Genomic DNA, 15,993 nt, shown 5'->3' with positions numbered 1-15,993 from the left:
CACTCAAAACGTACTCGCTAGCCACTTTTTTAGCCACAATTTGGGTGCATATATCGATGAGAACAGGATGCATGGAAAAACTTTCAATGACTCTTGCTCAACAGTGGAGAGAAAGAAAGACATTTTTGTTTGGAAGCGCACATTTCAGGGGTAACGTCCACGGATTATACTTTGGTGAATTCCTTTTTTTTCCCCCCTTATTTTACCAGAGTAGCACAAATAGAAGAGAGCGTTTCCTCCATTGTGGGAGGGAACATAGCCGACTCCCGGCCAATCAAACTGGCTACCAGTTTATTCCCTTTCATTTCAGCGGAAACAACTGGCTGGAGTCCATGTCGGAGATCGCCACGCACAATGTGAATTTACAGTAAAAGGAATTGCACTTATACATGTGTACCTAATGAAGTGGCCAGCGAACGCATACACATTCCGTTGCCAGAAGTACACGCACGGCGCTACTGATTTGCATTCCACGCAAGTGCAGGGTGACCTGCCTGCGCGGCTGTGCGTGAGAACACAAAAGATGCTGAGTTAAGAGTTCACGTCAAGAATGATAAAGCAGGTAAAAGTGACACAATGAGAGAAAATGTGCCAAGACTGTCATACAGACACAGAAAATAGAAGAAAAAGAAGAAGGAAAAAAAAAGATCAAACACATGAGATTCAGGACTGAGTAGGTTTTGAACTTTTGATGATCACGTTAGATTCATATTAAAAATGTGTACGGTGCTCATTTTTTGTTTTCAACACATGTGTATTCTGCTTGATAAAATAAATAAATCCTCTTACAGGAGCAAGTGAGAGTTGAGTATGTGTCTGAAAGTGCTCAGAGGGGAACTGAAATTTCAACCACAAACGCCAACTTGCCAAACCTCGACTTTACCACTCATCCAAATGTCAAACACGTATTTTATTCATTTACCGATATTCCATCCACCGTACATTTTATGTGCTTGCATTATTGTGCGCAGGCTCCAGCCTCATGCCCTTATAAAGGCATTGGAGGGACATTTACTTATGCTAATTAGTACCAGCTGGTCGATGCCTGCAATTTACAAGAAAATAGATGTTCCGTGAATGCCACTTGGACTTAGCCGAAGTTCTCAAAAAGCAGACTTACGAGAAAAGTATGAATGCAGCGGTGGACCACAGTTATTTAAATCCTATAATGTTATACTGAATGGGATAAAATAGCCCAAATAAATGGGACTCCAGCACGCTTCGTGAATGAGGTCCATTAAATGCTGAAGCAGAAACTAAGCTAGCCATTTATTTTCTATTCCTCATTACGGTTGTGGGTAAACTGGAGTCTATACCAGCTGAATTTGGGGTACAACCTGGACTAGTGTTAACTTTATCAGACATTTTTCAAATTTAGTCTCAGATTTAATCCAGTTTCAATCATGCTTGTTAGTTTTTTTTTTATCAAAGTTAGTCAACCTCATCCCATTTTTATTTAGTCAACTTTTAGTTGATTATAAATCTAGCATTTTTGTCTTTATTTTAGTTGAAGAAAACAATTATATTTGTCTAGTTTTAGTCAATGAAAACTGTCAATGTATGCTGGCTAACGTGCTAGCTCGTAGCTAACTTCACACACAATTACAGTGGCTACTATGGCTCCATGCTAAGATCTAGTAAGCTAGCCAGCATTAGTTAGCGGTCGGATAAACATTCTTGTTGGAACATTATAGCCGTTGGTTTAATGTGACGTTATAACTATAATTTACTTTCTTTTTTACCTTTCACCGTGAATCCACTTCCTGTGTGTCCCATGTTTGTGCATGTTGCACTCGTTAGCTGCAGATTTGAAGGGGGGTGGGGGGGGGGGGGGGTTCACTGTGTGTCACATGACAGCGTTACAGTGACAGAGGATTTTACAAACTCATATAATTTTCGTCTCGTCTTTGTTCATGAACTAAAATGTCCATATAGTCTACTTTCTATTAAGTGAAGTATGTTTTTTGTCTTGTCTTCATTGGTTGACGAAAATGCATACTGAGTTAGTTATTGTTTATTAATGAGGATTTTAGTGTCATCTCGTCTAGTCTAGTTTTCATCCGGTGATAAATGTGAGTTGACGGAATTATTTGTATTTAGTTTTCATTAACTAAACTAAGACTACCTTGAACAACCAAGGTAACTCATCAGACAGCTTAACTTGGTCCCTTTTAGTTTATTTCCCCACAAAAGAGAAAGTGAAACCTCGGTTCACAAATTTAATTTGTTCAATATATCGAAACAGTGTGTTCTTCACAAACATTTTGTTCATAAACTGATTTGTTCGTCATTTAATTGTTTGCACACCAAGGTTGCACTTTATTTTCAGACGCACAACATATGAGGCTACATCTTATAAGTGAACCGCAACAGCGTGTGTGATCCTCCGAGAGAAGCTATATGGAGACCACATAGTTACAATAAATGCACAAACACCACCGCGGAACATCGGCCGTCACATTCTGGTTTGGACATTGTTGAATTCCAACCAACCGCACGCATGCACTCACACACATACGCTTACACGGCATAAGTAGCGGTAAATGGTACTAAGCAGTCGAGCTGCGATATAAGACAGGTCGCTGCATTATTTATATCCCACTGACACATTTTGCATTTCTTCCCGATAACACCTATTCAGCAGCTTTTGCGCACACTCAACACGCCTCGAACGCATGCCTTAATATGTAGAAAAACACACATGCTCGTCCTCGCTGAACTCTGATCCCTTCTTGATGCCGAATGCTAATTTTCCCAACTCTGTTCATAAGCTTTATAACAGATTAATTTTTCCTCTTAGAGATCATTTTCCGCCCTATTCATCAGTTTGCTCTTCTGCAAGCACTTTGCAAATGTTCAGATGGTGGTCTGACTAAAATTTCCATTGGCTGGGGTCTAGTTTTTAAGTGTGTGTGCGCTTAGGAATTATTCTTTTGGTGCGTCATCTTCACAATAGTAGGTCAAAACTATTAAATACCTTCTTTTTTTTTCAAACACGACCTGACCTATCATCTTTGATTAACTGCCATTAGCATTCAATGTCAATTTGATCACATCATTTTATGTATTTATTTTTTGCATATTCTGTTGATTGGTCCAGCATTACATCACACTACATTCTGCTCCTGGCATTGTTGCTTTAAAGTGTAGAAAGGCACCAAAAAAATAAAAAATAAAAATCACCCCATGCAACTATGGGAATATGAGAAGTACAGCAAATAGCAGTCTGTAATGTCTACATTGGATGAAGCCCAGCTAGATTTGAGTCATCCAAACCTGAGACACCTCAGGAATGAGAAGAGGAGAGAAGAAAGGCAGAACACTGAGAACGAACGAGTGAGCAATGCCAGAGCATCTGTCTCTCATCAGGAGAAAGGAGAAAGTCAGCAGCTCTGAAAAGCTCACTGGACAGAAAAGGCAAGTTGAACATCAACACACAAATAGGTAGTGTACACAGTATGCAAATAAGTGGGCGGATGGATTACTGGAAACTGCCTGGTTTGCGTTGGAGAGCGAATTCATTCATTAACTCATTCACTGCCATTGACGGCTATAGACGTCAAAAAATAATTTGAACTATTTCTATTCGTTTTACATTTTTGCCCACTTTTGTTAACAAAAGTATGCAAACCTAGAATTTTTTTTGTATTAGAACAGAAATAAAATGTGTGATTAATCGTGAGTTAACTAATGAAGTCATGCGATTAATTCAGTTTAAAAATTGTAATCGCCCGACGCTCCTAATTTTTAATAATTTTTTCTTAAAAAAAAAAAAACATTATTAATTTTTTTTTGTAATTATTATTTTTTTTCATCGGGAGTTAACTAGTGAAGTAATGCGATTAATTACGATTCAAATTTGTAATCGCCCGACGCCCCTAATTAACATGATTAAAAATTTAAAAAAGAAAAGATTATGAAAAATTAGGGGCATCAGGCGATTAAAATGTGTAATCGTAATTAATCGCGTGACTTTACTAGTTAACTCACGATTAATCACACATTTTATATCTGTTCTAAATGTACAAAAAAAATCTAGGTTTTCATACTCTTGTTAACAAAAATGGAAGAAAAAAAAAAGTTAAACTAATAAAAATAGCTCAAATTAATTTTTGACGTCTGTGGCTGTCAATGGCAGTGAGTTCATCAGGAATCTTGCCAAAACTTTTTGGCCATTCATGCTTTAAGCAGTATCCCAATCACAAACCAAAGAATAGATTTCCACTGTTTTGTCCCATTTCCAGGCAAGAGGAATGGAGAAGGGGAGAAAACAGATTACAGTGCAAGGGGAGTATAAGAGAAGAATGAGAAGCTGGAACAACTAAAGAGATTTCGCCACCGTAGCAGAGCGGGGCTGAAAAAAAGAAGGTTAGTGAGGTTTCCTAATCGGAGCAAGGGAAAGCGCTGAGGTGTGGAGAAAGAGACACAAAGTGCTATTAAAGGAGAGGTGGAGGGCCGTGAACGAAGGAAAACAACAGGATGATTCAGCGTGACGGGAGCAAGAGAAAGGGAAACAACCTGTGGCCTCGCACGGCACTGATCTCGAGGGACTGCAGAGGACACCGAGCGCTCACACACACGTGCGTGCGCTCACACACACGCAAACGCCTTTTCGGAAACAGAAGCTTTGGAAAAAGAAAAAAAGGTGAGACAAGTGCATGCGTTTACACGTACACACAAGCACCCCACCCGTCATTACTCCAGTCATTACCGAGGGCTGACGGAGACACTAGAATAGCAACTGTGTGCTAATGACATGATAACCATAATTAGAACATCCTAGTGGACACGCTAATTGTCCTCTCTGTTTAACAAATGAAAGCCAGGGTGGGAGGCAGACGGGAGAAAATGTACTGAAGGTTAAATGGCTCAATGCTTGTTTGCTCGCAGCAACCACAACAGGTTGTCGAAGGCTGTGGAGCAGCCTTGTTTAATGCGCATACACGCACACAAACACACAGGACACAACGTTAGGTATAACTGCACAATCTCATTAAATCCACTACCAGAATTTCTGCTTCTAGCAACAATTATTCTCTCACATGCGCCCACTCATAACGATATCTCCATCAACACTTTTGAGTCTCCTCCCACAAAATTAATATCAGTTGTAGTACCAAGACTGACCTAAGAGGCAGCATTGTGCCACAGGGCATCCAGACTGAAAGAAATAATTGAGTCTATGCTAATGTTTTTCTGGCTTACCTAATAACTACATTGTGGTTTGTAAACTCTTGTTAACAAAAAAAAACAAAAACAAAAAAAACGTATGAGACACATTATACAAACACTCAACACAACCTGTTGCAACAAAAATAAAAATGCAGAGTGACACAAAATATCCAAAGTAGAAAAAGCTCGGCCAACTTAGCTTAGAACCACACACATAAATATTTGTTATTGTAAATGATAAACCGTTTTAAGATTTCTGATTTCCTGGGCAGAACAAAATCATTCTTTATAAACCCGACACCACAGCATAATTGATCGGGACAGAGGCTAACTGTTAGCTTATCTGCTAAGTACATTGTGGTTGCCAACTCTTCTGTCATTTTTTATTGTGGTGAATACTTAGGAGGTACTTTATACAAACACTCAACACAGCTTGTTGCTCCTCTATCTGCCTTCCAACAGAGCTAGCTGTTAGCCTGCCGCTAGGCGAGCTTTGTGTTGACCACGCAGACATAAAGATCTGTGATTGTAAACATTCAACATTTCTGTTTTCTTGAGCACATCAAAATTATTCAACACTCCCCGACACCACAGGAGAGTCGCTCAGGATCATCTTTTAGAGACATCCAATCATGGGCATTGTACTTTGGTCCTAATGGGAGAAATCCACCTGATTATCAGTATGTAAATGTGCTTGCCTCACATGTGGTGATTGTTCCAATTCCTGTATGTGTTTTGGAGGTGGGAGAGGAATGAAAGCGAGCTGTTTACTGCACACGTGGCCCCACTCAGCTATCACTTCACTCTCTGCCCCTTCGCTCTTATTTCACCGATGCCCTCCTCGCTTGCTCCCGGCGCTGCCGTTCTCTAGTTTCTTTTTTTAAAGAGGCCCGCTTTCACTTGCTCCCTCCAGTTGCTTTCTCGTACTTTCCGTCTCTCGCTTTCCCTCGACTTGCCCTCTTTTTTTCCCACTGCTTTACAGTTTTGCCGTGTTTGACAGGCTTTTTTGGCAGACAGCGTTGCACTTTCATGTCCTTCGAATGATTAAATAATTGATCCTATCTGACAGTATGTATTTAATAAGTGAGATACAAAAACAATCACACACAATGGGATTTTTTGTGTGTGTGTGTGTGTGTGTGGATGAGCTCATTGTGTCACTAATTGCTCATCTCACTGCACTTTTTCTCCCAAAACTGAGCATTCATTAGTTTGTTTTATGTCTTGCTAACGTGTAGTGTCATCCCTCACTTATATACTCCACTTCACTCTCCGCTCAAGTAGATTCATCCAAAGTAACAACATTAATGCACACAGTTTAATTATATTTAGAGATTTCAAGATAAAGATTGACTGTGTCGGTACGTCGATTGATTCTTGTGGCCCTCCGCAGCAAGTTTGCCCCCCTTTGTGAGAAATAACGACATGGATGGTTTGTGTTATTGATGGCCGATTGTTGCGTACGCAGCATTTTGACCCAGACCAGTGTAACATTTAATTAATACAAGCAGCTCCCGTGGGGAAACAGTGGCCGGATGTTTTCGACAAGGGGTGAAAGCTGAGGAAAAGCAAGGTCGGCGAAAGCGCTTTTTTGTTTTTTATTTTTTATGTGCTCTATAAATACATTTGGACTGAATAGTAAGAGTTGTTTAGTAGTAGCTAAACAAACGAACCAAAACATCAGAAACACTTCTTAGAGGGACTTAATGTTTTGTTGTATACTTTTCTGACTTCAGACTTCCGAACTGGAAATAATTACATCTTGCCAGTGTACCTAATGTTGTGACATGTAAGCATAATGAGTTTTAAAGCAGCTATTATTCAGAGTGCGCAAAACAATTACATCACCGCCAGATACAAACGCACACATTCCAGCAGAATAATTAGCGAGATTAATCAACTCAATTTGCCTGACTCATGTTTATGTTTTGATGAAATACTTTCAAGACTTTCTTTCCCCGCGCTGCAACTCTATCAAGCCAGAAGAAGCCTGGCATCAGAAGCCGTTGTTCCACCAGCATACCTGTAGGCACTTCGCCCCTCAGAGAGCTCCCGACATTCACTCCGCATCACCCCCAGCGTGTTTCATCATCAAGCATATTTCGGCAGAGACGCTATAGAGGCAGACAGCCGGTCTTGAGTGGCCAATTACGGCCGTTTATCTCGCTTCCAGGCACACAGCCGTGATCAAACGGAATGAAGAAACAGGATCAAACAGCAAAAGCTAAGAAATCTTTCTTCCGTTCCGTTCACTTCTCTTGGCAGCTCGCGTCGGCCTCTTTCTGTCTCGGTTACTTCCTCGCGCTGCAACTTCCATCCCTCTCCTCTCACTATAGATATGCGCATACACGCATCTCAACAATACCTTCTCCTACTCGTCTCATCTCAGGAGACAGCCGAGCTGAGGCATTTGTAAAAGTTTACTGCTGAGGCGGCTGCAACCTGCATGTGAGTGAGTTTGTCCCAGTGGAGGAGCCAGAACAGCTCTCAGCTGGAGACCGGGGGAGATTCCAGCGAAGAAGAAAAAACAAAAAAACAAGGTTGCTGTAGTCATACTCAGAAACATAGGCTACTCTGGAACCTTTAAAGTCAAACAGCCCTGGGGGTCGTTCATTCAGATGTGACCCAGAGGATGAGTGCAGAATAAAGTGGAAGCGGCAGCCAGAAATGAGAAAGTTTATGCCAAGATATCCGCGAGGTTTGGGAAGCCCATGATGCATGCGCTCAGCGGAACAAATAAACGGGTCCAAAAAAAAAAGAAAAGCACTCTTCAGAAGCTGCCTCACTCAACCAGCTGCACTCCAACAAACCACTGACACCGCAACGATTACCAGAGGTGGATGACGTAAACAACAATAAATTGTTAAAACTATACAAGAATGGTTCATCATGTTTTGTTTTGTTTTTATGATTAATCTCAGCGCAAAGCTACTTGGTCTGTTATCTAAATTGGGGTACACACAAACTGATAAAAGGGCCAAATCCTGACCAATGATACTGTGGTGTGAGGTAGTTAAGTAATTTGTCCTCCTCAATTTGCTCGAGAAAACCGTCAGCGCTAACGTGAGCTAATCGTAAATGTTAAGCCTGTTTAATCATTTACGATCACAAATCTTGTGTGTGTGGTTGACACCGAGGTCGGCCGAGCCACGGACAAGACGAGAATAGTTTGTCACTACAATGAATGTAGCTATCAGAAAGGACAAAAATGTGGTTATTTTCTTTGATTTCTTCTTATACACCAGCATGCTGTCTCCCACAGGTCAGTCTTGGTACTACAATAGACGTGATGTCTTATGTTGGTTAAAGTGTACTACACACATTATGAAAACACTAAGCACACACTTGCCAATAGTGCGGCGTCGCTCACATTTAAAAAAAATAAAAATCAGATAAGATGTTAAAAATTACAATATCTGTAACTCACAGTAATGTTAGCTAACCGCTAACAGTGAAATCTTGTGGATCAAAAGCATAGTCTGATATTTGGCTAAATAAATAAATGTATTATACAAAAATTATCATGTTTATGTCGTTGTGTAGTTAGTTTTTATGAGCCTCTCACAAAAAAAATAGAAAAGATGTTGAAAATTAATATACTGTACATATGTAACTCATAGCAATGTTAGCTAACCGCTAATGGTGTAATTTTGTGGGTCAAAAGCAGAGTTTGCTATTTGGCTAAACATATTACACAAAAATTATCATGTTTGTTCCGTTGTGTAATTTGTCGTTGTGAGCGTCTCACATGAAAAATGACAGTATCTGTAACTCGCTGAAGCGTTAGCTAACCGCTAACACTGAAATCTTGTGGAACAAGATCAGAGTTCGCTATTTGGCTAAATGTATTCAGCATACAAAAATGATAATGTGCACGTTGTGTCATTTTTCATCTGACAAGTCAAAATGAAACTGCTATGAGCATTTGCGTATCGGCCCACCCAACAACAGTTTTCTGCTTGCGCTAAACGGAGCTCACAACGATCGAGGTAAATAAACACAACAGTATTAACAGGTGGAATATATGTTCTAACCTCACTCTGCGCTACTGTATTTATTGTGCTGTATTTCTATATCACGTTCCGGCCACGGACACACAGCCATGTCATGCGCTGTGGGGTTATGGAGGAATTAACAACTGCATTTGCACAGTAAAGCTTGCAGCTGCACAGACATTACAAGGGCTCCTTCTGGAGGGTTAGGAGAAGAAGTAGCTCAGAGCGAAGTTTAGACCAGCTGCTGTATCTAAGCCAGCCAAGTCCTATGGGAACTTTTTGTCCCAGGTGTAATAGCACTAACGGGATCTATAAAGGCTCCCGACTAGAAGAGCTGTGTCAATACAAATGCAACAATCAGACTCGCTGCCTATAGTTCTAGTTTCATATCAACTGTAATGCAATCTCCACGTCTTTAAGTGAAGGAACTTTTTTTTTTTTTAAGGAACTCAGAGAATGTTGATAATAAATCGAAACTCAATATTATTACAACTACTGGACTGTATGTTTTCGTTGGAAGGACTTTTAAAAAAAAAAAATCACCCCGTGCGTAAAGATGGTTTGGGAAACCAAATGCGCACGTCAGATGTGGACAGTACCGGTGCTCCCGGGAGAGGAGGAGAAAATACTGCCGCTCTGAAGTGAGGTGAAGGTGGACAGTGCGGTTTGAAGAGGCGGTGATCGCTTCCACTCAAGTCAAGTCAAATAAACACTCAACCAAGTAACCGCCATCGCCACATAATTGAATTTCAACGTGGAAAAGAATAAGAGACACCGAGAGTAGTCCCGGTAGGATTTTTTTTAATTTTTTTTTAAGGAAGCCTCCGGAGAGCAGATGGTGATGAAGAGTCACGACGTTAGACTTCAAATCGATAGACATCCTATTAGCGAACACGCGTGTCCGTTCGAAAACTGATAAAAACGGAATTAAATCTATACAAAAGGGCGGAGATAAGAACGACAATAAACTGAGATTTATGAAAACAATTAGAATTCTATCTGGCACCACAAATGGATCGAAAATTGTTTTAATCTTAAAGTTCCTCTTTTCTGTTGACATTATCTGTGCGGTATACTTAAACCTAACGATCCGATCGCAGGTAGCCCTCTTCTAATGTATAAATCGATGTAATCAGTCCAACTTCCTCCATTGTTTCTTGTCTTTTTAGTCATTAATTAACAAAGAAGCACTCGTTTGCGTGATCACATCACTTTTACAACTTCCCACCAGACAACTTCAGTTAGTGACAGGAAACTACGTGCAACCACAAGAATGATAAACAAAGGCAAACTAAATTTGAAAATAATCCAAATCCCATACAAATAAAAAAACAATACATAGGAAAAAGGAAAATTGTCGTAATAAAAACCCCATCATTCAGTTGCTTTTAAAAACAATAACATGGGGAAATTCCTCGCGGTATTATTTATCACAATCCCCCAACCAAACAATATCAAATTGGATATATGCCAGTGTTTACCTCCTTCCTCCGCTGTGACGGTCAGGCTCGGGAGAAGTGTGAACGCACACACACAAAACCATGTTGACGAATCCATCTTTCGGACTGAAACCGTTGAACTAAATCAAACGGTGTATAGTCCCAAAACTCTCCCCCGTCTTCTATTCCACAGATCGGGTTGTTATCGTCCAAAGAATCCACACACAAATGACGTTTTGAGGTTGAAGTTGTGTCAGCGAGTGGTCGTGCGTCTTCTCTCGCGGGAGATGATCTGTTCAAAGTGTCCAATATCCATTTTTTGGGGGTGCGTAATAATACTGCGCGCTTTGGGATCTGGTCATCAACGCGAAGCAAATGCGAAGTCACTATAAGTGGGAAGTATCCGTATCCACCATCCAGTGGAAACAAGTTTGTCCAAACGTGCTCAAAGTAAGAAGAATAAACTCCCCCGTTGGTCAAAACATCGCCGCCTCCGCTCCTTTATTTCAAAACACACACACACGTGCTTCCAATAAACATTCTAATGTGTGTGTTTGTATTCCAAAATGGTGAAGACACAGTCCAAATGACAGTCCGTTGTTGGGTTAAAAAAAGAAGATAAAGCTGTTGGAAAGATCACGCGCTCTCTCGTCTGTCTTGTCAACGCGTGCGTAAAAAGCTGATGGGGAGAAAACGAAGGCGGTGGAGGCTCTTCGCCGTCCTCCTCCCAACTGACAGTTAACACGCTCTTCCAACTGCTCTCCCTCCTCCTCGTCTCTTGAGCTCTCTCTGCCTCCGTTCTCTCTGTCCCCCCCTCACTCACTCTCTCTCTCTCTCTCTCTCTCGTTGGGGACGCACGCTCCTTCCTCCTCGAGCTCCACCGGCTTAGTGGCATCAAGTCCGAGCTTTCCCTCAGCCGGAGTGTGGGTACGTGCTCGCCATGTGCGCACGCGTGTATCGGATTACAGTGCGGGCACCTCGGCCAGCCTCCACGCAGCCCCCCAGAACCCCCTCCCCTGATTAAAGAGCAGTTTAATCCCACCACCACCACCATCCTCTCTCCTCACCTCTCCATAAAACTGCCAAACAGCTTCGCTTCATGCCCACCTGCTTTGATAACGAAGTACAAATACGTAGTAACTATATTTTCGAGTATATTTTTCAAATAGTTATGTGCTCCCTAGATTTGAAAACTGTTACAGTGATACCTGAATTTATGAAAGAAATTTACGCCACGCTGTTTGTAACCTCAGAACTAGAAAAAAAAAGGATTAAAGAATATGATTTAAATTAAACATGCATGAATTGCTGGCATCGTGCATAATAACGGTTCCTCATAGCTGTTTGTATGATTAGAGTCTTTTTTTTTATTGTAAATTTCAATATTGATGTCGACGTAGTAGGCTACACATTGCTACCTTGATTTATTTGTTCCATGACCAAGGTTAAACTGAAATGTAATGAATTAAAATTATTCTAAAGAAAGAAAAAAAGAAGAAAAAAAAAGCTTAGCCTAGTGGTTTGCGGGGGACAGTGACAAATTGGGAGACAAACTACACGAGCCGAAAATAAGTGCTGACAATAAAATATAGGCCCTTATAAATGACTAAAAGTGAAAAAACGAATGTAAAAAATATAATAAATTATATATATATATATAGTTATTTTTTAGGATTTAATTTTTGAATTATATTTTTTTATATCCGTTTTTATTTTCACTTGTAGTCATTATTTATTTATTTAGTCATTTATTTTGAATTTGGGCAGTTTTGGTCCTCCGTACAAGCCGTGTTCCAATTGAAAGTACGCATGAAACAAGAAGGCACGGAACACCCGCGCGTAATTCATTTGTTAGCTTGAACCAAGGATCCATCGGCGGATACTTGTGAAGACACCATCACTCAACAATGTGCCACCAAATCAGGAGTGAAATGTAATACAGTATAGCAGCATGATTGTGACGACACCGTGACCAGTTTTGCACCCTGTTCTCATGGGACTTCGGTAAGATTTAGTACAAAAACATTGCGGTAATTAGTAGAAAATTGACCTGCTTTCAAAAGTTGCATTTGGTTACGAATTTTCCTGAAGTTTAACTTTCAATGGAGGACTCGGATCCTCAACTCTTTCTTCAGATGAGAGTTCCAACAGTTACACAGACGCAGGAGATCAGGAGAAATGAAAAGCTTAAGGTAATTCTTGCCTTCCCAGGGCACAACTCCTCAACCCAATTTCTTTCTCGTCAGTGCTGCTGGATATTAACATCATGAGACATTTATTTATAGCACATTTAAATTTACTTACGATTCCTGGGAACCAAGAAGCTCAACTGTGATAAAGGATGACTTTATTAGAAATTTCAACAGTCGTGGGTTTGCCCATGCCACTTGAGCGTGTGCGAAGCTAACACACATTAGGCTAAGGTTGTGCTAACTAGTGTTTATGCTAGCAATAACTGCTCTGGGTAATCAATCCAACACCAAGACACCATTTATAAGCAAAGAGGAAGTATTAACTCATTCACTGCCATTGACGGCTGTAGACGCCAAAATTCATTTAAACTATTTCTATTAGTTAATTTTTTTTTCCACTTTTGCTAACAAGAGTATGAAAACCTAGAATTTTTTGTTGTTGTAAATTTAGAACAGATATAAAATTTGTGATTAATCGTTAGTTAACGAGCAAAGTCATGTGATTAATTACAATTAAAAATTGTAATCGCCTAACGGGCCTAATAAAAATAAAAAAATAATAAGGGGCGTTTAATCGTAATTTGTCGCATGATAATTTTATATCTCGTATAAATGTACAGTAAAAAAATTATAGGTTTTCATAAAAAATGAAATTATTTTTTTAAACTAATATAAATAGTTCACATGAATTTTTGACGTCTATAGTCGTCAATGGCAGTGAATGAGTTAATACGTCAGTTGAAAAACTTTTGAAAGCTTTATTTGAGACTTGATGCAAACGAAGGTCTTGTTTCAAACGAATGGCTTCATCACCTTTAAAGATTTGAGGATTTGTGGGAACCATGGTTTCAATGAGACCTTCGCTTTGGCCCATCAGGCCACAGTGACAGGTGACACACGGACACACTCAAACCTGAACCTGTCCATCAATCTGTCAAATGTTTCCCAACATCTCTGGAGGTCTTAAGGTATTAAGTTCTTCTTTTTCCATGACAGGTCTGTGTGTGTGTTTGTGTGTCGTCGTCGTCGTGTCCCTGTGGTTGCCTGACCTTTGTAACGCGTCCCTCTTCTCCGTCTCTCCTCTCCTCGCCGGGCGCCTATCCACTGCAACTTAAACCCTACCTGACCCCCTGCAGGGACGTGACGAGGACAGTAACTTAGCGTAGCTTTGGACCAACGACGAGCGTGTCGAGACTTTTTTCCGCCAGCCGACAAACTTGACAATTCAAACGCTCAAAACTTTAAGCATTCAAAGCATAAAATTCACACCCACGTCTCCTTGATAGTTCTTCTGCATAACTTACGCGGCCGTGTTTGGCTGAGACCACTGTATCAAGCGCAGTGGCCCAGCAGATGGTGCAGATTTTTTTTTCTCGCCATTTTTTATTTTGTACTTAAGAGAAGTTCATTTGTCTCACTATCACCATATTGCTTTTGTTGTTTGTTAAGCCGAGTGCACATTTTTCAACATCTTCAACAATTTTTTTACCGGATCAACTTTCTGTAATCGATATTAAACATATAAATTAATAATTCACGTTCCACACTAAGTAAGTCCAATTGCGACGATCATCATTATCTCAATATTCATTCTATTTGAGACATTTTTGCCTGTTAGTGTGCCGGGAGATTTTTCTAATGTGAAGTGGCTTATGGGAAACACTGCTAAGGGATAAACTGCTCACTATGCACTACAAAATGGCAAACTCATTATATCGCACACTTATTGTGGAAAGGAAGTGAGTCCGGACACAGTCTTGTCCCGGCTGAAGGATTTATGATCGTAAATATCGACACACGACGTAGTGAGGAACATTTGTGTAAGTTAACTAATAATATTGGTTTTCAGCTGGGAAGTTTCCCAATGTGCCATGGATGATTTGTATTGCTTGTGCTATTAATAACATGGCTACTGGAACACAAATGTGGACCGGGGGGGGGGGGGGGGGGCGATGACACAGTTGCTGCCACATCAATTTCTTTTACGTATAACTCTGAAAACTAAAACTCCCTGATACTTTTTTTTTTAAATAAATGTTCATAGGGTCTCCCTGAATTTAGCAATGAATTCACTCTAATACCACTCAAGTGGTTGTTGTGCTCAAAAGTATTACTTAAAAAATAAATAAATAAATAAATATATATATATATATGGGTGTGACCTACCTATCTTGCAAAAAAACAAAAATCATCATCTGCTTGAAAATGTGCGTAGAGGGCCTATTTTGAGGGGAAGATTATGTCACTGAAAGCATGAAATCATTAATCATTCGATACATTTAAATGTGGAAAATTATGCTGGCAGCTGTGTGCTGCATAATCTGACCATTTAAATCCACTTCAGCCCCCCTATATATATATATATATATATATATATATATATATATATATATATATTCCTCCTTTTCCTTTTGCTGCTTTCTTAATGCATCACCTGAGGGCTTGGACCTTTTCATTGTAAATGTTCTTGGGAAAATATTTGTTAACTCTTGGCATGTCCTTTGAGACACTTTTGTGATTAAGGGATACATAAATAAACTTGACTTGAAAGAAAAAAAAATGCCCTGCAATTCAGCGTGACCTCCATTAGATGGCGTCCTAGGCGACCGCCTAGTTCACCTATGCCCAGGGACAGGCCTCGTTCCCACAATTTATGAGCATCCAACTTTTTCAATATTTCTATTCATTTCAATGAGGAAATATTCTTTTGATGCAGAAAAAAACAACAACTTCTATTTATAATATGCATTCAGACTTTAAATTGTTTTCACATTCTTAATGAGACATTTTTTTCCCCCAATAGCCTCTCGTAAGGTTGCTTACAAAATGTGCTTTAAAAAATCAAATCATTCCTTCAGGTCATTTACCACCGCAAACACTTTGTTCAGATGTTTACACAGCGCACACGCGCGCTCGTGCACATTCTTCGGGTTGAGCTTGAGTAATGTTAGTCCGTCCAAAGTAATCAGGCTGAAACGTTAGCGGGCCCACTGAGATTTCTCCGGATCCTCCCGATCACCGCTCGGCCACCGCTTGGCTTCCTCCATCCATCTTTGAGGTTAATAATACACGGAGAATGTTGTGATCTCAGAGGGGCCGGCAGCTCCACGTCTGTCGCGTTCTACTCACTCGTGCGCATCTGCGCCTTTACTCCAAATGTTTGTGGATGTGCGTGCATACGCCGCAGTTAAAAGA

At 40.2% G+C, this 15,993-nt stretch overlaps 1 protein-coding gene across 4 annotated transcripts in view; it reads right to left on the bottom strand.

The window, feature by feature from the left end:
- LOC147164657 (neuropilin-2-like) overlaps positions 1-11,485 on the bottom strand; it is a 92,353-nt gene extending 80,868 nt beyond the window's left edge. For 3 of the 4 annotated variants that reach the window (XM_086090969.1, XM_086090972.1, XM_086090970.1), the window contains exon 1: positions 10,649-11,485. In XM_086090969.1, coding sequence (XP_085947095.1) covers positions 10,649-10,724 — 76 coding nt within the window. In that variant the 5' untranslated portion in view covers positions 10,725-11,485. Of the gene's footprint in view, positions 1-1,742; positions 1,805-10,648 lie in introns of those variants that run through there. The other variant, XM_086090971.1, reaches the window with a different exon arrangement.
- Between the last annotated feature and the right edge of the window lie 4,508 nt (positions 11,486-15,993).

This window comes from Leptonotus elevatus, chromosome 12, assembly GCF_054856555.1.
Source record: "Leptonotus elevatus isolate MCC_2025b chromosome 12, RoL_Lele_1.0, whole genome shotgun sequence".
Lineage (NCBI taxonomy): Eukaryota > Metazoa > Chordata > Actinopteri > Syngnathiformes > Syngnathidae > Leptonotus > Leptonotus elevatus.
Note: the sequence above shows the minus strand (reverse complement) of the source record. Positions and strands in the feature narration are given on the sequence as shown.